Below are 25,144 nucleotides of genomic sequence, written 5' to 3' on the forward strand. Positions count from 1 at the left end.
TAAAGTACTTCCTGTCCTCTCGTGAGCCGTCGCGAGCCGCGCATTCAGGACAGAGCGCAGGAAGTGGAGCGTGCAGGTGTCCGCAATGCTGTGCGTTTTTGAGGATACCTGCTATTATTATTATTATTATTATTATTTACACCATTACACGCGACGTGTTTAGTTTGGCGACTGGATGTAATCTTGTAAAATTCTAATGAGGATTTTATTTATTTTTAAAATTATTCCCCCTAAACGGAGGAAGTTTAAAAAAGTTCATTCAGATCCACGATCATCCGTCTGGGGCAGTTTATCGTCACTTGTGTATATTTAACTAATGTTTGGTAAATGGTAATTAATCCAAGAGTGCAATTTTGTTTTGTTACAGCAGCATTCAATATACAACATATGTACACATAGACAGACATTGAAGACACTGGGAGCAACAAAAATATGAATAATTTATTAGATAGATTAGTAATTTGCCTAAATGTGTATCAGTACATTAGGGCAATTACATCTTGATATACCGGCTCTTACACAGAAACCTTCAGCACTTTTCTTTCAGAACATCAAGTTTAGATACTATATACTTTAAATAGCTCATTATAAAGTGAATTATTACTGCAGTTATTATTACTGTGCATTGCTCTCCCTCACATGCTTGTATGGATTTGCAGTGAGAGGCAGAAACACACACGTGCACAGAATCCAATGAAGCTAAGGACCCCTCCTAGAAAAAAGAAGTCTTTACATGAGTTGAGAGAAAATTCCAATTCATTTCACTGAAACTTGATTAGCTTGACGTAGAAGTACGTTGTAGAAAGCAGTATCACAGTAGTGTTTTTATTTTTGGCTTTTATTGACTTAGTGCTATTTTCAAGCAGGCCTGTCCATCCATGGACCCCAAGGCGTTAATGGAAGACAGGTTAACAGCCCCTGCTCCAAAAGTTATTCTATAATTACCATAACAGCTCTATGGTACTCATTCCATGAGACCACCTCTCTCTATATCTTACACCGAAAACTGATTTCCTATTAGCATACGTGGAGAACTCGTTGCCCTTTAGCTCAGGCTCAGAGCTCATTTCTCACTAGCGTACGCTGAGAATTTATCTCTGCTTAGCCCACACCGAGAAGGCGTCTCTCCATAGCCTACTCTCAGGACTCACTTTCTAGGAGAGCAAAGTTGCCCCTCTGTGGTTGCCCATGCCAACCCTTTGTTGCTGTCAGTCAGAATACAGGAACCCGCACAATAACATTTGACCCCTGCCTTCTGCAAAAAACAGTGGGTGCTTTTCAGCCCCTGAGCCAGGCGGTGTGGGTATGGGTGGTGGGTGCAAAGAAAAGGGGGTGCTCCATACAGGCAGTAAAGCAAATGTTTACTTTCTGCCAATAAAAGTGAAATTCTACACCGTGATCTGCTGGGCAGCTGTCTTCTACAATGGAGGGGAATGAGAGAATGGGGTGGGATGGAGAGGGGAGGAAAGAGAGAAAGGGATTTTCGCTGTGTGAGCCAGCACACAGCACAACAGTTAATTATGCAAGAGATAAAAGGAACGCACAGCCATTTTGCATTAGAATTTTCATTATCGCATTTGTCCGTGAGTTTTCTGTTGTGTTCCGGGAATATGTAGGCAGCTCCCTTTTTGCCCTGCAACCTCATTTTCTAACAAGAATCCATTAATATTTTTCAACTTTTATGTAGATTAAAGTGTTCAGTAAGTCCATATTTTTGTGAACTTGAATAAATTAGCCGTTTTGACTTTGGCGAAGCCATTGCTGCCTTTGGAGATGACACGGCATGTCAGATTTTTCAGAATAAAATAACAATGGTTTTGTTTTTAGTATTTCTGGACTCAAACCGGATGATTCTATGCATGTACGAAAAAAATAGGCAGTATTGTTTCAAAGTGTCAGAATAGTAGAAAAGGTATTCATTTAGTTTTAGAAAAAATATATGCGAGCAGTCAGCCGAAAATACAGAGGTTTTGTCAATAAAACACGTCAGAGAGTCTCAGAAAAGAGGAACAATGCCACTGCAGCCATGTCTTCGAGGCCATGGGGGTGACTAGACGTCCCAGCTTCGCAACCCCTCCAGACCCCTGAAGTATCGACTCACGGGGCCGAACCCCTGGGTTTCGACTTGTCACTGTCAAGTCTTAATAATCGACAGTCACAAGGTGTCAGTTTATGTAAACGATCAGTGAGACAGATCTCTCATTTTCCTGTAGAATAACTGAATTTCAGATATTATAGACTATCTGCTGTCAGCTGCTAAAAGAAGCTGCTTATTTAGGAAGGGGAAAATGTGAAGGCTGAGAGTTGACCATTTGAAAGGAGAAGAACTAATATGTACCTATATGTATATAAGTTTTGTATACATATAAACTTATATATATGTGTAGGTGCAATATGTGTGAAATGGGAGAAGGGGGCTGGGCTCAGCCAGAAAGGGGTGGAGGATGAGACAAGGGCAAGGAGGTGCTGATGCTGAGGACCTTAAAAAGGACTTTAAAAAGAACCTATAGAATGGGTTCGGACCCCTGACATTCAGGCCAAAACGTGAGGAAAATCTCAGCGTTTCACTCCTTTTCCAATCCGTTCTTAGCGCAAAAAAACATCCACCCTTTCGCACGCGTGTGCCTTAGCGGGGTTCCTGTGTCGCTCGGGCGATTTGGGCGCGACGCGGATCTCAAGTGTTCAATATTTGCGGGCGGAGATGATGAGCGCCGTGAAGCTGGAGGGCGGCGACGACTGGACCGCGTTTTACCACGATGAGGTAAGCCGGGCACCTCAAGGCCCCTCCAGGATGTAGCAAGTACAGGTTCATTTGGGTTCGTTACACTTCCGTTTTTTTATTCATTATTTTAAATTTTAAATTTTTAATTATTTTTAATTTTTAATTTTCACATTGCGCTCTCGTTATAATGCGTGGGCGAATATTTTTTCCCAGCAAAACTGTTCAGGATGTCCTGCAGCTGAGAATACACTGCAAATCTTGTCAAAGTTCACTTGGGTCGTTCTGATCAAATATAACATGTTTAGAACACGTTACACACTTTTCTAAGAAATTGACTGGAAACACGTACTGCTCACGCCGATGTTGGGAAATGCAAATACAAAAAAAAGAAAAGCACATTTTTACAAAGTGTTTTGTGGCCTACGGAAGTAAAAAAAGAATAACTGTAAGTATATGTTAAAAGCTAAATAAAAAGTTAAAGCTATAAAACGTCAGAAACCAATAATAAATAAAGCAGCAAACATCTGGAGTTAATAAAAATATTTGCGACTCTGCTGCCGCATTTTTATGACACCTTCAGGTAAAAGTCGCGATAGTCCTTCAATCCTGAAGAATCTGTTTTATTATTAAAAATAATGTTTGGCTTGTATTGTATATTAAATGAATGATATCATTCCGCTATTTTACCTACAGGTATCCGTTATGGAACCAAACGAAAACACGCATTTTAGTCAAATTAATTACCATGCTGATGCTTCGCGAAGAGGAAAACATAAAAATCGGTTCATTCTGAACTTGGAAAATGACCGAAATCCCATGATCATGTGTTCAGTCGTTATGTTTTCTTTTTAAATAATAGCTTATTATTATGTGAGAAATTATTCCAGTGGTTTGCAGTTTTTTACAAGAGAGAGCAGGGAAGAATAAAAAGGAGGGAAGAAAACAGAAAATCACATTTATGTAATGACATAAGTGACATAACTAAAATACTTCCTTACCCTTTTTTTTTACTCATAATGTTGATAACACTGTCGTCACAACTGCAACTTTTGTTGTTACCCTGCTGCCTGCGCGTTGAAGGGCGATCCTTGCGTCTGCTTATGGAATTATTTAATTTACAGATAAATAATTATCATCATCTTCATCATCTTCATCAGCAGCAGCATTTTAACTCTAGTTACTGAAATTACATTTACATTTATTCATTTAGCAGATGCTTTTCTCCAGAGCGACGTACATGATCTCAGAGAAATACAATTTGTACATTGAGAGAGAGAAACATAGTTGCAGACGTGTGATTCTTAAGTAAAGTTTACTGATGTACTTCATGTTTCTGATTCCTGGTTACTTCTGTTTCTATACACTGCACTCCATTTATTTTCCTGCAGACTTTTTTAATATAATACACATGTTCAGAATTGAAAGCTTGTGGCATTATGCATTTTTCCCGCCTTCCGTGTTCATAATAAAAATATAAAGGGGAAAATGAAAATTCAGGATCGTTAATAAGCCGATTATGTTTCTTTCCTTCATTACTCTGTTTCTCATTAGCTTTGTTCGTAATCAATTACCATCGTTCAGAAAAATACATTTTTAATTGTTTTAAGTATTAATTTAAGCAGAGTTAGTACACTTTAAATTGTGTTGAGGATGTTTATAAGGACGAGGTTGGAGAAAAGCCGCGAAAATGCTTAGTTTTAAACAAATCCGAACATTGAGTGAAGTATATATATATATCCTTTGCTTTTTAAAATGTTTGTATTTTAATGCTTCTTCGGAAAGCTGTAAATTCTTACTAATGAAGGAGATTTGATATTTTAGGTCATCATTTAAACTTCACTAACAGCTTACAAGCGGTTATTGATACTGAAATGGATCGATGAATATCCGACTTCTGACGTCATGATTCGGTGAGAGAAAACGGGACTGGAAAATGACGGCGCCGGTTCCAAAAAGAGTCACGACTAATTTATCCACTCAGACAACAGTCATTTCCCCTTACATGATTAGAGAAGATCAAAGTATCACACCGGGCGGCAGCCTTATGGAAAAATAAACTTATACTCAATACATTTATTTTTCCTCGTACGGATCATTAAAATAATATATCATGCCATGGGTTATGGATAGTATGATAAGCACAATGCTAATGAAATATGACATATAAAATACTAAAATGACATAAGTGAAGTGGTCGAACAAGGCAGTGATTTTTAGCAGCCTTGCGCTGGACAGTCTTGTTTCGGACACAGGTGTTGGAAGTTCTGGTGTTGGCCGAGCGCTGGACAGTCGTGTGGGACACTCGCAGTGTGTGTGTGTGAGTGTGTGTGTGTGTGTGTGTGTGGTCTCCGTGCTTTTAATCGATTGACTCCTGGAATAACTTTTCCCTTCCGACACTTGGGGGTAGCTTTTACATATGATTCACAAATGACCAACACGGGTCCATAATCACGGGGGCGTTTCTGGCTGGAGAAAAGGGTACCGGGGGGGCGGCCTGGGGGGGGGGCACAATGACAAGAAGAGAGCAGGGCGATCGCGTCCTCCTGCCTCCCTTGACTGTCGCCCCTCTTTCATGATACAGAGAAAAGGCGGCCGGCGAGTGACTTAAAAGCGCGGACTAACAAGGGCGAGAAGAATGGAGGTAGCGGGCGGACACAATGCTGGCGGTGTAGAAGCGCGGCCAGGCTGGGTGGGTGGCCCGAATATATTTACATGGCCCTACCGGCACAGACACGGCGACGAGTTAATGAAATTAGGGGAAAGCCGCTTAGGAGGTGTGGCTGTAGGGAATAAACCACGTACATTGGTTACAAGGAAAAATCTCATTTTTGCCAGTGTCTGTCTGTCTATCTATCTATCTATCGGGGTGTGGTGGTGCAGTGGGTTGGACCGGGTCCTGCTCTCTGGTGGGTCTGGGGTTCCAGTCCCGCTTGGGGTCCCTTGCGATGGACTGGCGTCCTGTCCTGGGTGTGTCCCCTCCAGCCTTATGCCCTGTGTTGCCAGGTTAGGCTCTGGCTCCTTGTGACCCCTGTATGGGACAAGCAGTTCAGACAATGTGTGTGTGTCTGTCCATCCACAAAATGACTTAACCTGCAAAAATTGCTTTTTGTTTTGCAGAATAATGGTAAAATGTAGTTATAAACAGGTGCCTAACAGGGTGGTGAAGGCGTGGGTCTGCTATTACTGTTTCTGAGCATGTGGTGTCAGGTTTATGTGGGATCAAAAAGGTACCAGAGCTCACTGTCGTTTAAATCTGCAGGACCAGATGGATGTGTCGATAGAAAATGGTCTGTGTTCTATGTATTGGAGCCGTTGTGAGGCTGTTTTGACACATATTCCAGTAGTCGGGTAAACTAAAGCACGGGTCCTTCGTTCCGTGCATAAACATGCCAGCAAACCTGCCGTGGTACGAAATGAGGTATTCTTTTATTGGTTTAGCTGTAGAAGCATGTAAAGCTGTTGCTGTGTCCCGCAGGTGTATCCCAGGGCCAACGGCATGGCCCCCACCCTCAGCGGGTTCCCCCCCTCCAGCGTGCCTTACATGGGCTCTAGTCACCCAGCAACAGGCATTGGTGGAGGGGGCGCAGGGGGCTTGGGAGCTCCTGTGAATCAGTTCGGAGGCTTGTCAGCCCACGCCTACGGTGGGGACGGCGAAAGGGGTGCTTTTGCTTTCGAAATTGCCGGCGGCGAGCCCAGGGTGGGGTTCCGGAGGAGCTTCAGTCACGCCAAGCCGCCCTACTCGTACATCTCGCTCATCTGCATGGCCATCCAGCAGTCCCCGGCTAAGAAGCTGACTCTCAGCGAGATCTACCAGTGGATCCGCCAGCTCTTCCCCTACTACCGGCAGAACCAGCAGCGATGGCAGAACTCCATCCGCCACTCGCTGTCCTTCAATGACTGCTTTGTGCGCGTGCCCCGCTCCCCGGACTCTCCTGGCAAGGGCTCCTACTGGGCCCTGCACCCAGACTCGGGCAACATGTTCGAGAACGGATGCTACATGCGTCGGCAGAAGCGGTTCCGCTGCCCGCGGAGCACCGAACGCAAGGCAGCCCGGGACGAGAGAAGCGCCGAGGGCGCTGACGCTCCTACTAACCTCGCCTCCTCCGTGTCTTCTAGCGGCGGTTCACCCCAAGGCCAACCACCTGCCGTCATCTCGAGCCCCCGGTCACCCAAATCTCCTTCCTCTCCGCTCCAGTTTCCCGCGCAGCAGCAGACTGTTTCTCCATCCTCGTCTCTGCTTCCTCCCTCCAGCCAGCAGCCCCTCTGCCTTTCTCCCGCTAGCCTTTCTCAGCCCCCCCTCTCCTCACTCCCACCCCAGTCCCTGGCCCTGGACCCCTGCGCACGTGGTGAACCCCTCAGCCAGCACCCTTTCTCCATCTCCCAGCTCATGAGTGAGGAGAGAGGGGACATGCAGTCCTATGACTCCTCGCTGGGCTTTTCCGGATACTACAGCCCAGCCTCCTCCCATCACCACAACCCCTACTCCACCACCTGGGAAGGAGCACCCTTCGCTGGGGACTCCATGTACTACTCCAGCATGTACTCTGTGCCCATACTGAGCTCCTCCTGAGGTGAGCGATGCAGAGAGACAGAGAGAAACGAAGGGATTTCCAGCCATGGAACCCCGGACTCACGCTGACTGCAGGAAAGGCGCTGACTCTGTGTTTTGTGTGGGAATGCACTTTTCACACAAAGAAGATGCTGGAAAACTAAGCTGAATCGTCATCATTTATCATCTGTAGCAAACGCTGGAGCCGATGGCGAGATTCGACGATTTTAATGCATATTTCATTCATCTCGAGAAGCTGCGTTAGGGTGTGAACGTCAGTGCGGATCCCGCGTGGATTCAGCTGAGAAGTAGAACAATATGTGTAAATCTAGATGTTCAGGACATTATCCCATAACAAGCAGTTAGAGTTTTAGGTCACGCGAATACAGTTGCATGCTGTCTGCAACTGAAGATGAATTTTAGCGTACGGCACACATCTATAATTGCTGTTTTCGTAGGTACCAATAGTACACTGTAGAACTATTTCAACTAACATTCAAAAAGTATGTACAAGTGTTAGTGTGCGAATGGCCAGGTGGGTGTGTGTTTGTTTGTTCTTTATGTTTTTTTTTTACAGTTTTCTTGGAAATATTTTGTGTATTCATAATATCTGCTTTAACAATGTGTTCTGTTTGTAAAGGAAAACTAGGAATTTAGACAATTCCAGTCTTTAATGAGAAAAATGGAGGCAGCGCTCAGAAATGTAATTAGCAATAGATGTAATTTGCACAGTGACATAATCGCAACGAAAACGAACGCAGCAGCATTTACGCTTTTGAATTATGGCTGTTTCAATCACTTACCTTTCATATCGCACCAACTGAAGGTGCTTCTTTGGAACTGGGTTATATTTTAAGAAATGCAGCTCTTACTTGACAAAACACAACCGCAATAAACATACCATGTGACTCAGACTTTGTGACAAATGTTTGTTCCTTTTTTTATGTCTTGATCCCGAAGCACTTTTCTTGTATTGCTTTAATAAGGAATGTATTATAATTTCTTACAGTGGGGGGAGGAAGGTTTGTGTCTGCGAGGGGAACATCCCAGGGGCCACACTGAGAACAGAGCAGGGGAACTCACTGACTGTCTGCCTGCCTGATTACAGTTCCTTAACCACTGCCAAAGAGTAATTTCTTAATATGTAAAATACCTTGTCTGTCTACAGTGATTCAACCAACCAAAATCAACAACTGTTTGTCCCAAGCGGGGTTGCGGTGAGCCAGGGCCTTGCTCAGTGGTGCGGGGCACGGGGCACGGGGCCAGGGTGTGGGGAAGGACACCCTGGGCAGGACGCCAGTCCATTGCAAGGCACCCCACGCAGGATTCAAACCCCAGACCCACCAGAGAACAGGACACAGCCAAGCCCGCTGCACCACCGTGCCACCGCACTCCCCCCCCAACAGGAGGCAACCGATATCAGTTGCATGTATATTACTCCAAGTTCAGAAATGAATATTGTGTGAATGTGAAGCCCATTCTGTTATATTTTATATAGGCTGATATTTTTTAACTCATTTTCAGGCAGCATATCTTAGTGACCTTTAAAAGGTTCATTTTATGCGTAGACAGAAAATTCACTTCCCGATACACTCCGAGACGCAGCAATTTGACCCGATAGAGAAGAGCGAGCCGAAGTTGTCCCTGTTGCTTTCGAGGCACCTGTCCTTGTAAAGTTAAAGCACATCTGCGCTGAGGGGATCCTCTGAGAGATCTGGTCATATAATTAGCATTATATTGTCTCTGAGTAGAACTTTCAGGAAGTCACTTGGCATCACACACTACTTTACGTCAGCATTGTTCAGATACCTCAAGGGTCAAAGCTGTGTAAAGGGGGGGGGTCCAGCCCTCTTGACCAAACATGACCATTGTCTTCGCACACTGCAATCCTTCTCTCTCACTTCCCAGTATTGCCCCAGAGCCCATACCTTGCATTCCTCCTGGAAAGTGTTTGCAGAAAGGGCTTCACCTCCAAGGCTCTAGAAAGCCCCTATAAGTGGATTTATTCCAAATATGAAACTTGTTTTGTCACGAGTCGCAATAATTAAGGACAATGATGGTGGTGACAAGTGTAACTCATTACCGTGTGCACGAAGTTCGCTGGCAGTCTCACGTTGAAGCTCTCAGCGCAATCGATTAAGATAAGGACAGTGGCAAAGGGTGAATTATTGCATCTTTCAATACATCCTTTCATAAATGCCATGCCGCACAGAAAGCTCAGTAACATGATGAATTATTTGTCGTTTTTGGAGAAAGCACCGAAAACGAACCTAACTGTTACGTATTTGTCCACGTAAACTGTTTAAATAATGAGTTTTTCCAAACGTTTCACCATCACCCCTATTTTACCACCCAAATGTTGGCACATTTACAGATGCTGCATATTGCCCTCAGCAAGCGAAGGCCAAGCTGAAAGTTTGAAATACATGAAACAGGAAGAAAGCAACACGGTGTCTGCTGAAATGATGCTGGAGCTCTTCTCTCAATAGAAGGGTGCTAAAAACAATCCCCCTCCTTTCACACCAATGTGCGGTCAAGGGGACCATGCTATGGGACCATAGTAAAAGCAGGAAATTTAAGAAGACCACTCGGTTAACAACGAACGGTACAGTTACCCCAAGATCTCCCGAATTTGCGAAGAGACTACGGAGAACAGCGTTCGCTCACCATCCCTGCGTTAAGGTGGACGATGAAAAGCACTGGCAGGATGTCCAGGATAGAGGTGCTGATGGCAGAAGAGGTTATCCACAAGGTCTTGACCCCCCACCAAACTTAATCTTCTTCTGAACCACCCATTGTCTGTCATGCCCTGTGGACAATAGGATGACACTGGGTATAATGACAGACCCCCCACCTCTCAACACTGTCTTTTTTAATGGGGACACAGGGACACACACAGAGTTCTAAGCAGGATGCCTGAGTTGGCTTTGGCTTACAAGTTGTAAAGGTTTACGTATAATGAGATCATAGATTTTGCGCCTTTGTCCTGAAGTCCCCCCTCAGTATCTTAGTGTTTTACTTCTGACAGATGGGACTTTTTCAGACCGAATCATTGTAACGTAGACAGAAAGCAAGAAAGCAGTGAGACTGATGGATCTGCCTAGTCCCTGATTGAACAATCAGGATTGATGTGGATCCAGTAGTGAGATGGTTGAGTCACTCTTGCTTCTGCCTAAATGAAGGACCATGTGCAATCGAAGGATGAGGAAGAGCAGGTAGATCAGCAGTAACGGCGCCTTCCGTGACACAGTGGATCTGATGTAAACGCTTACAGACATCTAACCCTTCTCCAGATTTTTCCAAAATTTTTTCCCTGCTTCCAGGTATCTCAGTCTTTATGGTTTTAATTTGTGGTTTCTGTTCTTCTTCTCATTCATCAGTATTTTTTTCCTTCAAAAAGTTATATTTGTAAACGCTTTATTTATACAAACAGATTGTAAGAATGTGTTGATGTTACTGATGTTTTTAATAAGGAGTCACACACATCTGTGCAGGATCATCATTGGTCTGTCATGTCTTCTTCAGCAACATCACTTTTTCTGACTTAAACCCTGGTGTGAACAGTTTACTCTTCCATCTCATGCAAACCACCATGGAGCTTTTCCCTATAAAGAGAAAGAAAATTTTAAGAAGAAGCAATTAAGGTTTGTTAAGAGAAAATTGCTGACATTTTTTTTCTCAGGAAGAGGTAAATGGCACAGGGAGCACGTATATCAAAATCACTAAGTTAAACATAAGTTCATTTTGTCTCTCATAGGTAAAAGCGGCCTGACGGAAATAAGAAAAATGTCCTATTATCTTCCTCACCCTGTCCTTCCTACATTTTTGTCCTCACTGTCAGCTTCACCCTGAACAGTTTTTTTTTTACCAAGTTTTCTATTCAACCCTTTTGTTGACTCAACTATATCCCAATTATTCTTAATTGATTTCTACTGTTCTTTACAAATGATAAACTATTAATGTAACAGGACACATGCACCTATACATGTTGAGCTAAGGTTCTGTTTTATGACTTATTAAATGTTATTATGACATGCATTTAAATGACTGAGTCGGTAAATCTCTTCCAGTGTGAAAGTTCAGGCAGCACAGCGGCTCAGCAGGAAGCGCTGTTGCCTTACAGCTCCTGGGACGCGACGTGGCTGAGTCTAAGTGGAGTTTGCATCTTCTCCTCATGTTTGCGCAGGTTTTCACTGGGTGCTCCAGGTTTCTCCAACTGTTCAAAGATGTGTGCTTCAAGTGGATTGGTAAATCCAAAGGGTCTTCAGTGCGTGCATGTGTTAGCGAATGTGTGTGTGTGTGTGAGACTCCCCTGCTGTATAAACGAGTGAACGAGTGTAAAAGTCAGAGCAGAATACCTAGCATTGTAAGTTGCTTTGGACAAAGGTGTCGGCTAAATACTAGTTAATAATCATCGTATGTCGCTTCGGAGAAAAGCGTCCGCTAAATGAACAAACGTAAATGTACGGCTGCTAGGATTTGGTGACCTAGGAAAGTGGCACATAAATCAGCCTCCCAGAATAGCGTTGGAGGACCGCTACCCAATGGAAAAGCGGAGCCGTTCCACTCTGCGTGGCTGAAATGTAGGATTGCGGGTACAAGTGTGCGTGGCCACGAAGACAGGTCGCCGCGCTGCGTGCGTACCCGTGTGTCCCAGGGAGCAAGGAGGAGGGGGGCAGGAATCTCTCCAGGCCTGGCCTGTGACATCAATCAGACAGCTGTGACAGAAGAGAGGATGGAGAGGGGTGCTGGAAGACAGGCCAGGGGGATGATGGGTGGCAGTGGGTGGGTGGTGTGGTAGTGTGAAGTGGGGGTGCTGCTTTTGTATGTGCACCACAGAGCAGCACCGGGGGCTTTGTGATGCTCTGAAAGGGGAACAATGCCAGGAGATTCCTCACACTGGACGGTCAAACAGAGTGGGTCCTCTCTCCATCTGTCTGCTTTTCTGCCTGTCTTCGGGCTTCCCTATAGTTGGGTGTGAATCGCCAATGGGGGTGCTATATCGCCCGCAGTCAGCACGCCGTAGTGCATTAAAGATCCTGAAGACTTTATCAAAGCCTTGCCCGGCTAAGACCCTTGCTGTACTCTCATGGACAGCTCTCTAACTCCAAGACCTCCAGATCTGCTACATACATGTGTTTTTTGTAAAAAAGACGTTAAACAAATGTGGGAGACAAAAGGATCTCACGGGGCTCTTTTTCTTCGCTGAAATGTGGGCATGATACGAAAAGGCAATTAAGGGGCTTTTTTTTTTTTAAAAAAAAGAAAACTTAAGCATCAATTCAACACTTGGGACATTTTTAAAGATGTAGCACTAGAGATGTGTTTCGCATTGGGCAGGAAAGCCCAAATAAATACACGGGTCTTTTCCCCATGTGTGTTCGCCTCGGGACATGCTGGCAAGCATATGTATAGTCATATAGATTGAATTTAAGATTTAGTTTGGGGGGTTTAGTGAAATTGTCGATAATTATAGTACAACCTCAATCAGCATACCACCTGTAGTGCTGTTTTGCTACAGCGCTGTTTCATTTTAGCCCTTTGAGCACTTTATGATAATAAGACCATCGTAACCTCGAAAAATCGTAAGTCGAACCATCGTAAGTAGAGGAGCATCTGTATTACAGAACTGGATGAATACGGATTATAGCAGTGTTTATAAACAGTATATTCCTTTTTATTTCCCAAGGATTAGATTGTACAATTAAACGTTGGTTTTTAACTGGAATGTATATATTTTTTCACTATAAACAACCTTAATGTCTATGTTTCTGATATTACTAAATGTATTATTCCAAAAGTAAATTTCCACATATGAAAGAAATATTAGAAGCTATTAACTGTAGTAGTTTTTTTTCATCACAATCACATTCATTAGATGCTGGCATATAATTTCCTGCTGTTCAGCAGACGTTTAGTGCAAATACCAATTAGAAGCAGCAATGTGCAATGTACGATTATGCTCAGTTTGATTTAGTAAATATTAAATGAGTTTTGTAAACAGTAGTCTCCTCATTATGAATGAAGCATGTGCACATCTTTTTGGAATAACCTCTCATAGCTCTGTTTCACATGGCCCCCCCCATTCCTCAAGAACACACACGACACAGAAAACTGTTGCTGTATCAAGAAGGCTTACTGAATGGCCTGGCAAGAAAAAAATCTAAATACCTTTCACTCCTCAAGGACTGCAATTTGCACTACTGACATTACTTTCTTCATCAGTCAACAGTGTCCACCGTGTGAGTAATGTAGGAGGCACTGCCTGTCTTATCGTCTTCACTACCTTTGTGAAGACCATGGCCAGTCACCTTTGCAGTCTTTTTCCTGCATCCAAGTGTAACCCTATTCTACTTTGTGACGGGACACATGGAATCTCCCAGCAGACAAGGGGGGTCCGCCTTGGCTGCTGTGGCTCTAATAGGACAAGTCATGTTTACACAGTGGCCCGGTTTATTGCCGGCCTGTGCCTGCATTGCTATCAGTGTTCCTACTTCTCCTTTGACAAGGGCCAGGGTAAACAGGGCTGTTCAAACACACATCACTCAGGGCCAAGTCAAACCCCACTTCACCCCCTCTCCGGTCCAACCTCTACCAAAGCTGTGGCCCGGACCCCTTACCGCCACACCTCCGCTGCTTGTCATGCTCAGTTAAATTGGTTTAGACAGTATATATTTTAATGACATGCTTAAGGTTGTCAGAGTGGCTGTTTTCTGGAGGTATTGGCCGTATGCCCTGTAAACTGGCATTTCAGTCGTGATATTTATACTGTCAAAGTATCCTCAGGCAAGGTACTTACCCTAAATAGCGCCAGTAAAATTACCCAGCTGTATGAATGGGTAAGCAACTGTGAGTAGCCTAACGTTGTAAGTTGCTTTGGAGAAAAGTTTCAGATAAATGAATGGATGTACATGTAAAAGAAACCAAGCTTCCCTTTGACTGCTTTGTTCTGGCAGCACTGCCCCCATTTGCTCTGGCGTTTGCTCCTACCTATTTCCCAGCTTCCCTTCTCCTCCCATGGGCTTAGCCCGCCTCCGAGCCCGTCTGCACACCTGTGTTTGCACAGAGCCGGGCCGGGCCGTCTTTGCCACTTGCAGGAGAGTGAGATAAGCCACAAGCAAATGAAAGAAAAGGTGATATCCATCCTATTGTGTCGTGCCTCTTTCATCCCCCGCAATTCGTCGGCCTCCGTCACCTTGTATCACTCCACATGCAGAGTACACACCAGACGCACCCCTACGCGGTCTACAAAATGTCCATCCACAACGTCACAAGTTAGAAATGCACTGAGTAAACGTTTCTTTTAAATCACCAGTTTTCTTAAATATTGACAGATTCAGAGACATATGAATAGATGAAAACTATTTTTCATTTTATTTTACAGTCTTACACATTTCCCAGTTTCATGCTTTAGACACCTCTAAAAGACAGCTGTGGTGTTTAGATTCTAGTAAGTGTTCTGTACACAGTGTTGCTAAGTATGCCTCTACTTTTTTGGGCTGGCATTTGCCATGAATTAGTGGAGCTGCTCGATCTCATCTTTGTTAATCATAGAAGCCATCAAAGTCGTCCTGGTCATCCATCGACGGTGCGGCCGGGTTCTCGCGAGCCAGCGGCTCCTCTACCGAGTCGCTCTCCGAGTCGTGCCACAAAGCTGTGCCGCACACATACACACACCCTCATAGGCCTTGTGCTGATCGTTGCAATGGAAGGGGGACCATCACTCCCCACGTTACGGTTCTACTGTTCTGTGAGCTCCGCTGCAGTGGTTCTGCCCTCTGCATGTGTCGCTGTGATGCAGCACTCTCTTCTGAGTTACAAACAGACTTATGGTCCCAACTTTGGCAGTTGAGGACCCAGACTGCTTCAGAACAGTTTTAGAGGGTCTTTTCAGTGCTGTATCACAGAGAAGTTTAGCTGATGTTTAATTGTCTTACCTACTCAGTATTACCCCATCAAGAATAGTGGTTAAAAATACTTCAGCACAAATAAAATTCCACATCATACATATGAAAAAAAATATCTAAAACAAAAGCATCGTTTAATCACATATACAGTATGTGTTTGAGGGCTTTATTTGTTTATGACTCAGTGTAGACCTTTGCTTACAAATACATTCATATTCTTACAGTATATTTCTGTGTGGGGAGTGCATGAGGAAACTCACCTTTAGGTTTCACGCTGATTTTTTTTTTCTCCCTAAAATCACAAAATTAAAGAGGCAAAAGATCAGTAAGGAAACATAAGCAAAATGCAGATACTTCTTTCACAAATCCTACTCACAGTGTCAAATTCAAGTGTTTTAACACAGTCTAAAAACAATTTCCCCCACAAGTGATGCATGTCTGTGAACAACAAATTTAAGTAAGTTGTAAGCATGCAACGAATTAAAATGTCTTTAGTGATACTGTCCATTTCATACCTTCCGTCTAGTTTCAGCACCAAGACCACACTAACGCAACAGATGTCTAAACAATTTCTATCTAGACCGGCATGAGCTGCGGAGAATTTGTCCATTCTGTGCTTTGAAACAGTGACACAAATTGTTGCTCACACTTCTGTTCTTGTCTAATTATTGGCAATAATCTCCCTCCAGTTAATATTCCTTGAAGAAAGATCTTTGTGGTTCGTATCGAACTAAATAATACAACAAATTAAAAAACAATTTAGATTTAAATTTAAGAACATGGGTCTGAGAGGAACTGTGAGTTTTTGAAGGATTATTCCACACAAGCATCGTCCGGACCACCAAATCTTATCAAAAGGTCTCAGTGTTTCCTACTTATATGAATATTATATTTGATCAAAGTAAAGGGTGCAATATGCATGCGTGATGTTTAATATTTAGCGCCCATAACTTGGGCAGGTGTAGCCCAGAATGGAGCTCAGGGGAATTGGGAGTCTTTACCTGGGTGCATTACACGCAGGGTGGCTGCTGGGTACCTCTTTCAGAGCTGGGGCTCTTCCTGTTGCCTTCTCCTCCACAGTGTCTGAAACACTGAAAATTACATTACCTTCTAAACACATAAAGGAAATTTAAGAAGTGTTTTAAGAGTTTTGTTACCGTAACTCCTTTCTCAGGAATTCCGATATCAGAAACGCTTACAATATACAACACAATTTTCTACCTGCTTCCTGCATATTCTATTTTTTAAAGCTGAACAATTTTTTTTTTCTATTTTTCCATTCATTAAAAAGTCAAAAGAAAATAAATTCCTCCCATAAAATGTGCATTAAGTGAAAGTTGTTCATGGGTCACAGTAGTAACTGATCCCTGAGACCAGAGGTTTGAAGACAAAAATATGAAGAATTATACAAGTAACAGAAACAAATTGTAAAATGATAACCATCAAATGATACAGCATCCATTACATTCCTCATGTAGGGTACATATGATTAGGTTTCCAGAAATCTCCAAGATTTCTAAAACTAAAGGCAAATTTAAAAGAATTTCCAACTGGTACAGCACCAATAGTTAATATAAAAAAGTTTTGCAGACTCTACATTTCATTTTTAAATTTAGTACTGATCTTCTGCTTGAGATGGGAAGACAGGATGTTGTATTTACTTACTGAGGTTTTGGAGAACTTCTACGTGGAGCTAGAAGACCTTCAATGTCTTCCTGAACATCAGCCGACTCGCCCGCCTCATCGTTAGTCATGACATTTCGAATGGAAGCTCTCTCATATTTGGCCTTCTTGTTGTTCATCCTGTGTTCTTCCCCATCTTCTTCCCCCTCTTCCTCCTCCTCAATCTTTGCCATATTTTCTTTAGCTTTAGTATTCCAGCCTTCCAGATTCCAGCTTTCATTGGTTGCTTCAATTTTCCTGCAAAATACAGCTTACTCATGTTCTTTAACTTAAAGATTTTGTTGTACTGTAGTCTGACACATCATGCAGGGTGTTCACTATGCTTCCAGGATAAGCTCCAGATCACTGTAACCCAGCATTGGACAAGCAGTTATAAATTTCATTTTCTTTTTTATCTATGTATGGATGTATTTATCTGTGTATCTTCCTATCTAGTCTTAACCGTACTGATTGATTTCAAACTAAATAGTCCAGTTTACAAAGTGTACAAACCATACCGTTGTGGACAAATGATCGTTTAGAAAAGTGTATCATGAATGTGTGGTTTGTACCTGTATTCCAGCTGCGAGCTGATTATTTCATCGTCCGAGTCTGATTCTTCCTTACTCTCCTTATCGCCGCTGTTTGAAGCTGCAGAGTCTTCAGCTATTCCACTTCCCTCTCTGTCTTTCTTTTCGCTGTCTTCTGCCTCTTCTTCATTAATCTCTTCCTCATCTGCCTCTTCTTCTTCCATACTGATATCATCCTCCATCGCCTCTTGTTCCTTTGCGCTTTCCTTCATAGTATCTCTTCCTTTCTCTCCATCCTCTCCCTCATCATCATCACTGCTCTCACTGAGACTAATCATGCTCTTTCTTTCCCCTTCTGCATCTCCTTCTTCTTCGTTGCACTCCTCAAAATGTCCACTTCCTTGGGCTTCATCATCCTCATCACCCTCCAGCTCTACCTTTACTCCATCTCCTTTTTCCTGGACTCCCTCTTGCTCCAAGTTTGGTAACTTCTCTCCAGCCTCTTCATCAGACACCTCCTCTTGCTCCTGTTCCACACATTCACTCTGCTCTGGTATCCCATCACTTTCTCCATGCTCAGGGTCTCCAGAACCTGATGATCCCTCTCCCTCGCCTGTTCCTACTTCCTCTTCAGTGATCTCCACCTCACTGTCCTCATTCTCTTCTCTTCTACCTATTTCTGTTTCACCACCTGTCTCCCCTTTGTTTACATCCCATCTCCTTTCCTTTTCCCCTTCTTGCCTCTCTTCTTCCACCAGTCCCTTACACTCCTCTTCTTTAACACCCTTTCCACCTTCCTCATCTTCTTCCTCCTGATTGCTGTGCTGCATCTCCTCTTCAGCTCCAGTACTTTCCTGATCTTCTTCCTCTATGTCTAGCCCTGCACTTGCCTCCACAGCTTCATCCTGAGTCAGAGTCATGTCCTCCTGCTCTTGGTCAGGTGGCATTGTGGCCATTTCGTGCACGCATTCTGAGGATGAGCTGCTCCTTTGGTGTAGTCTTGTCTCCAGACTGCGTTCCATACAATGAACACAAACCCCCCCCACCCTGCTGACTGTCCCTTTAGCACACCTGCATCCACTTGAAGACCTTGACTCAAACAGAGAAAATATTATATTTATTACTTTCATCTAGGCTGTTAGTACACATTGTCATATATTAGTGTGTGTATTTTCAATATTCATGTCTTATAATGTTATTTAATTTTGTTTATAGTTAAAGTACATCTTAAAAAATTACGTAACTTGTAGTCCAAGTGATTTTAATGTTAACAACCTATGCACTTTGTTTGTATATTTCAGTATATAGCAATTTGTATTTGGCATACAGTGTAAATTTATGTACATTTACGGCGGCTCCTGAATTTGCAGTCACACTGGGACCAGAGGTCCGTTTGTAACCGAACTGTGTTCATAACTCCGAAGTCACTTTTTCCACAAAGTCACAGGCAATAAAAGCTGCCTAGCACAGACATCCCTCATTAAAAAAGCAGATAAAGCTACAATAAATAAAAATGCTTTGTAACACTTCCATCCATCAATCAATAATATTTCAAAGCAAGGCCGAGGTGATCCAGAGCCTGTTCAAGAAACTCAGGCCAAAGAGGGGTTTTACCATAGACCTAAAACAATGCGTACATATTGTAGGGTCCTGCCTAAGCTGTGCTGTTAGCAGTAGTGGTACAAATGTGGGACTTTTGGAGACGGGACTTCAGGAACACTCGTTTTATAGGACTGCAGCATGTCCCAGCAACACAATTTTAAGTGGTTATATAAGAACTTCAGACTACACTAAAACTAATCCAAAATTAGAGAAGCTAAAAATGTTCCATATTCATAACCTCCTATTCAATCATAACTGCAGGCTGATTTATCATATAAACATGTACAGTGTTTACCAGCTACTGCCCACTTCAACTTTTTTTTAATTAATAAAACCTTAGTAACACAGGTCCCATAATTTATTAACAGTTCTGTAAATATCTTGGAGATAACTATAATAAATAGAAATACTTTATACATTTTTTTACATTTTTATTATTAAATGCTGATTGTTGACTAATTGATCTCATAAACTTCTTGCTATTGATCACCAATACATACGAATATGACACAAGCTATAAACACTGCAGAACTGAGGTGAATCCGACAGTCTTTTCTATTTGACTGTGTTGCCAAATAACAGTTGGACAAGGAAACATAGGCCACTCTCACACCACAACAAAGTTAAGAAATTTGAGAGCCAGCAGGTAGCATAGTACTTGCTGCATTTACGTTTACATTTACATTTATTTATTAGCAGACGCTTTTCTCCAAAGCGACTTCCAATGAACTCTATGTAGTGTCGTCAGCCCGCACACCTTATTCACCGTGGTAACTTACACTGCTAGATACACTACTTGCACTGGGTCACTCATCCATACAGCAGTGGAACACACTCTCTCTGTCACTCACACATTTGGATGCAAAGGTCAGAGTGTCAAATCCCATCAGTGCTGTAGTGCCCCTGAACAAGGTACTTACCCTAAATTGCTCCAGGAGAAATCACCCAGCTGTATTAATTGCTTAAATTATTGTAAGTACCTTAATGCTGTAAGGTGCTTTGGAAAAAAGTGTCAACTAAATTAATAAATCCAAATGTAGAACAGTGAAGAAAAAACAACTTAAAGAAAACTGGAAAATGTTTGCATGTCCAAAAATTCATAACTCAAACATCTGTAAAATGAGGAGCCAGAATGTTTCCAAGTGCAATGCAATCAAATTTCTGAAAATGTATTAAGACTTAAAATACCAAGTAATTGAACTTGTTGCTTATAAATCTTTAAAATCCATAAGATTTAGACTGGAGTAGAGACAGACCCTTTGCAAGAGATTTCCTTTTGAACTGTGTGACTTTCTGAGATCTTTCCTGTCTTGTCTTTCCTCTTCCTTGGCACCCTGGAGCAACTCTTGCTTGGGGCACCACTGCAGGCCGAGCTTCTCCCACTGCTGACCCCAGGAGCACTGGACAGACGCACTGCAGACAAATACCGCCACAGCTGACAAATACTACCTCCCCAAAACATGCTGCTGTTTTTCACTGCCTGGGATTCTGACTATGCAAAGCTTCACTGGCTGGGATGCCGTAAGAAGGGTCTGATAAAGAGTATTCGCCCATGATCAAGAGTAACTCCTCACCTGGTCTGACATCCAGCTCAGAAGACTGGTCACTGGACCTCTTCTTCCTCAGGCACCTGCTCCCCTCTAGGGGATGGACTCCACCATCCCTCCCTTCCCACTCCCATCTTCTGGATGAAGTGTGTATGCCCTCTTTGGCTTCCTGTTCTTGCACTTTGCTTGTACCCCAAGCTCTAGGATCAAGACTGGGAAACCCTGGCCATGGCACCTGCAGGGATGTAAACTGGGGCCTGACTGGGAATCCAGTGTACAAACCATACCAGCTTGACAGAGGCTCTATGGGAGGGAGGAGCCAACGGGGGTCAAAGGGCTGGATCGCAGGAGAAGGCAGGGGGAGTTGGAAAGGGTACCCAGCTCTGGAATGTTCCTGAAAACGCCTATCCTCCATGGAAACATTGGCCTTGATGTTATGTAGAGTCTGAGCTTGTGAAGCAGATGTCTGAGGCTCAACCTGTGTCAACCAGGAGGGATGCGACATGGAATTCCAGATCAGGTGTGGGGTACTGTCTTCTTCGTGGAAGGCTGTTGTAGTATTTTTCACTGAGTGGAAGTAAATTAAAGAGCAGCACACAAAAGCATGTATGTAAGTGAAAACATATGATTATTTAAAATCTGAAAAATATAAGGGTAAGTCAAAAAGTATCTGCAATAATGTCATAAGTTTTATTCATTTAACTTACACTTTTCTCCAAAGCAACATACAGTGCTTAGCTACTTACAGTTATACTTACCAATTTATACAGCTGCACAATTTTACCAGAGCAATTTAGGATAAGTATGTTGCTCCAGGATATTACAGCTGAAAGTGGGATTTGAACCTGTAAACTTTGTGCCCAAAGGTAGCAGCTCTGAACACTATGCTACCAGGATCCCACAAAGGTGACTCACAAAAGTTATTAAAAGAATGTATTACTGAACATAATTGCAGATACCTTTTGACAGACCCTCACATGTGGGGTTGAACTTTGCGTGATGTGCTTAAGAGCAAAATACTCACAGGCTCTGCTCTTCTTTACTGGGTCAGTGTGCAGAGTAAGGGGTGTATTGGTGAGGTAGGAGGGACCAGCAGGAGAGTGAGAATGGGCTAGCCCAGGAAGCCCGCTGTCAATGTCGCTCCTGTTCTCCTCTCGTCTCAGCAGAAAATCTTTTACATGCAGCTCCGCCTGCTGGGCAAGAGAGAATTGCTCTTTCTGATCCAGACCCTCATGGTACAGGTAGATTTTCAGAAATTAATTAGGTTTGGATGCAGGGAAAGGTGTATAAGCTACTCTGACCTTTAATGCACTTGGATAGTAAAGGGTCAAAGATTTTCTGCCTGTACAACCTAGCATTATATATTTTGTACATGTATATGATTCTCTCTAAACAATAATAATTTAATGACAAGCTTCAGACAAATACTAACATTTCTTCATGAGAATAAGTAGAGGTAAATATGGAAAATGCAACATTAAAAAGTATTTTTTGATTTTTCATATTAAATGCATATTTTCATTTATCAGTGTTGGGTTTTTCTTGAAAATTATATTTTACACATAACTCATTAATTGAAAAAGGAATATAATGACATTATTTTGTTGGAGACACATCCCAGAACAAAAAACAAGCAAGTATCTACAGACTTCTACATCCTTGAACTGAACCTAGCAGCCAGGGAACTGACACCTCCTTGCGCTGCAGCCTCTTCTCATTCAGCCTCTGCTGCCATCGAGAGAACTCCTGTTCCAGCTGCTTCTCATACTCAACCTGTAGGCGGCAGGGAGCGGTGAGGGGTCCTCCTGAATTGTACAACACATCACATTTTATTCTGACACTCTTTTAACGGCCATATGGAATGGATGGGGTAACAGTATCTACTAGATGAGCAGTGTGCACAACAAAACAAAAGCTTGCAGTAAGCCGTTACTCTACATAAAGAGCCTTTAATACCTCACATAAGAAAGGATGACCGATTAAAGTAAATTGTTGCATGATCTTACACTGACTTTCAATAAAGACTTATTTTAAGTAAGTTGCCTAGTACTTTTTTTCTACTCTCCCCTGTCTCTAAGGACAGGCTGAGCCGTGTCCTTACGCGGATGGTGCCCATGGCTGCAGTTTGAGCAGCCAGGTCTTTCAGAGTTTCCTGGGCCTTCTGGAAGTCCTGGAGTAGCTGCCTGTTGCGCACCCAGGCCCTGTGCTCTCGTTCCCTAACCTCCGTCCACTGTGACTGCAGCTGCATAGCCCGTCTGCTGCAGGTGGGGACAGGTGGGGAAGAGCATGCTTGTGTAAGAACGTGGGGCCAAGGAAAAACTCATCTGGGTCTTGTTCACACACACACACACAATCCTGTATTACATTTACATTTATTCATTTAGCAGATGCTTTTCTCCACAGCAATGCACATCTCAGAGAAATACAATATGTTCATTACATTAGGAGAAAGAGAGCCATAGTTGCAGACATGCGATTCTTAAGTAAAGTTAGTTTGCTTCTTTCCACCATATGCGCCGATGTTCATCACACCAGTAGCTGCATAAAACTCAGAACAGGCGATATAGACCAGTACAGAAACTTAAACTGTATATAGACCAGCGGAGAAACTTCCCCCAAACACAAACACATAGTCTTGGATATAAGATCAACATAACTGAAGGTAATGTTCACTCAAAATGTTTTGAGTTGAACACAGCAAGTCAGTTGTACAGGTGAATAAGGGCCATATGCAATAAGACTGGAGGTTCACCTACAGGTTCTGCTCCCTCTGGAAACACACAAGGGTGCTGTTCAGCTCCATTCTCTTATGCTTGCTGTAACACACGAAAGTGATATTGTTACATCTTTTTGACATCTTTTCCTACAACATATTAACAGATTTGGACAGCAATGATTCACTCACTCCAGGTGTCAGACATGTCTTTTTATTATTTTGTTAAATGTTGTGTTCATAATGTTGAAATCTTTCCCATGTTTCCCCCTTTCATTATTCTGTATATAGGTATGATCCAGGTTATCCTCAAGTTACATGATACATCATCAGTACTCCTTTTTCAGACAATATGTATTTAGCACAGGTACTGAACTTAGTGTATATATATTCACATTTATTTATTTAGCTGACACTTTTCTCCAAAGCAACTTACAATGTTCAGCTATTTACAATTATAGAGCTGGGTAATTTTACTGCAGCAATTCAGGGTAAGTACCTTGTTCAAGTGTTCAATAGCAGGAAGTGAGGTTTGAACCTGCAACCTTTGGGCCCAAAGACATGAGTGCAAACCACTACGCTACTAGCTGCCTATATTCAGCACTCCTACACTTAAAATTTGACGAAGAAACTCTGAAACTGAAAAAAGTCACTTTGAATAAAAGTGTCTGTCAACCAACTATGCTGTGAGAGCATACATAACACATATTAGGATATAAACCATGACTATACCAAATATGTGTTCAGTGAGCACCTAACGGTCACGCTCAACAGATAAGATTTCTCCCCCTTCACTCTCAAGAGGATTAGAGCTCCTTAGACGAGATGCACAAAAGCTTCACCCACAGTCATGTACTGTACACACATTCATGGGTAAGACTGTAATATCAGAGACTTCTGTTCAGTTCATCTCTTGCATACCTTGGACAAATGTAATTTGTCATTAATACATTTTCCTATTTTCATTAGGAAAGGCAGTTTGTTGAACACTGCTCCACGTTAAAAGGTGTACAAAAGAACTGAAAGATGCTTCTTTCTCCTGAACTGTGGCACTCATCTGATGAGCGATTTTTAATTACACCTTTTATTTCCTGAAGTTATCTAATGTATTTTGCCTTGAAAATTGTACAGTTTACACTATTGGGATGTGTGTAATTTCTAAAAATGATATGGATGAGAAAGTGGAAATATGAATGAAAAAACATAAAGACAGCGCACTGGCATCAGAACTGACCTGTCCAGCATGCTCCAGACCGGCTCTCCGATGTTTTCCGGCCCGCTTTGGTACCAGAACGCCATGTTGTCCAGTCCGCACTCGGCGTTGCTCCGCCAGGCCTCTGGATTAACAAGGATTAATGGTCAGATTACACTTTTAGGGGGAAGGACATAAAGAAAACCAACTCAGCACTACAAATGCTGCCATGAAAGCCACTAAATTGATTTTTATTCCGAACTATAATCCAATGAGTGGTTTAGAAATTATGATTTTCATTTGACCTTGCATGCTTTACAAATTGTGCTCAAAATTCACATCATACACACACATCACCTGAAACCACTTGTCCCATACGGGGTTGCGGGGAGCCGGAGCCTAACGCAGCAACACAAGGCGAAGGGGATACACCCAAGAGGGGATACCAGCCCATCACAAGGCACCCCAAGCAGGACTCGAACCCCAGACCCACCAGAGAGCAGGCACAGGACAAACCTGCTGCACCACTGCGCCACCGCACCCCTCTTGTGCTCAAAATTCTTTAGAATTAAATATTACACACACACACATTTTCAGAACCGCTTGTCCCATACGGGGTCACGGGGAACCGGAGCCTACCCGGGAACACAGGGGCGTAAGGCCAGAGGGGGAGGGAACACACCCAGGACGGGACGCCAGTCCGTCGCAAGGCACCCCAAG

At 43.0% G+C, this 25,144-nt stretch overlaps 3 protein-coding genes across 3 annotated transcripts; 1 reads left to right on the plus strand and 2 right to left on the minus strand.

Annotated features, from left to right (window-relative positions):
• Positions 1 to 2,701: 2,701 nt before the first annotated feature.
• Positions 2,702 to 7,292, plus strand: foxa (forkhead box A sequence). Its single transcript, XM_018737120.1, has 2 exons — positions 2,702 to 2,761; positions 6,198 to 7,292. The coding sequence occupies exons 1-2, from the start codon at positions 2,702 to 2,704 to the stop codon at positions 7,290 to 7,292; spliced, it is 1,155 nt and encodes a 384-aa protein (XP_018592636.1).
• Positions 7,293 to 14,715: 7,423 nt separating this feature from the next.
• Positions 14,716 to 18,404, minus strand: LOC108925385 (cilia- and flagella-associated protein 251-like). Its single transcript, XM_018737246.1, has 5 exons — positions 17,413 to 18,404; positions 16,844 to 17,098; positions 16,180 to 16,269; positions 15,439 to 15,470; positions 14,716 to 14,925 (listed from the first exon to the last, which is right to left on the minus strand). Exons 1-5 carry the CDS (start codon positions 18,390 to 18,392, stop codon positions 14,816 to 14,818), a joined length of 1,467 nt encoding a protein of 488 aa, XP_018592762.1. The 5' UTR covers positions 18,393 to 18,404; the 3' UTR covers positions 14,716 to 14,815.
• A 2,321-nt stretch (positions 18,405 to 20,725) lies between these two features.
• On the minus strand, positions 20,726 to 24,531 carry LOC108925291 (uncharacterized). Its single transcript, XM_029257497.1, has 6 exons — positions 24,467 to 24,531; positions 22,621 to 22,777; positions 22,212 to 22,292; positions 21,544 to 21,712; positions 20,782 to 21,086; positions 20,726 to 20,731 (listed from the first exon to the last, which is right to left on the minus strand). Exons 1-6 carry the CDS (start codon positions 24,529 to 24,531, stop codon positions 20,726 to 20,728), a joined length of 783 nt encoding a protein of 260 aa, XP_029113330.1.
• Between the last annotated feature and the right edge of the window lie 613 nt (positions 24,532 to 25,144).

The sequence above is a fragment of the Scleropages formosus genome, chromosome 13 (assembly GCF_900964775.1).
Source record: "Scleropages formosus chromosome 13, fSclFor1.1, whole genome shotgun sequence".
Classification (NCBI taxonomy): domain Eukaryota; kingdom Metazoa; phylum Chordata; class Actinopteri; order Osteoglossiformes; family Osteoglossidae; genus Scleropages; species Scleropages formosus.

Bases quoted from the DNA above. Each gene is read 5' to 3' on its own strand.
- LOC108925291 (XM_029257497.1), bottom strand. From the start codon at position 24,531: ATGGCGTTCTGGTACCAAAGCGGGCCGGAAAACATCGGAGAGCCGGTC. The intron at 22,778-24,466 runs GTCAGTTCTGAT...CCCCACCTGCAG, and splicing joins GTCTGGAGCATGCTGGACAG to CAGACGGGCTATGCAGCTGC. The intron at 21,087-21,543 runs GTGAGTATTTTG...ACTTCCACTCAG, and splicing joins AGTAAAGAAGAGCAGAGCCT to TGAAAAATACTACAACAGCC.
- LOC108925385 (XM_018737246.1), bottom strand. From the start codon at position 18,392: ATGGAACGCAGTCTGGAGACAAGACTACACCAAAGGAGCAGCTCATCC. The intron at 16,270-16,843 runs GTAAGTAAATAC...TGTAATTTTCAG, and splicing joins AGAAGTTCTCCAAAACCTCA to TGTTTCAGACACTGTGGAGG. The intron at 14,926-15,438 runs GTGAGTTTCCTC...TGTGCGGCACAG, and splicing joins AATCAGCGTGAAACCTAAAG to CTTTGTGGCACGACTCGGAG.
- foxa (XM_018737120.1), top strand. From the start codon at position 2,702: ATGATGAGCGCCGTGAAGCTGGAGGGCGGCGACGACTGGACCGCGTTT. The intron at 2,762-6,197 runs GTAAGCCGGGCA...TGTGTCCCGCAG, and splicing joins CCGCGTTTTACCACGATGAG to GTGTATCCCAGGGCCAACGG.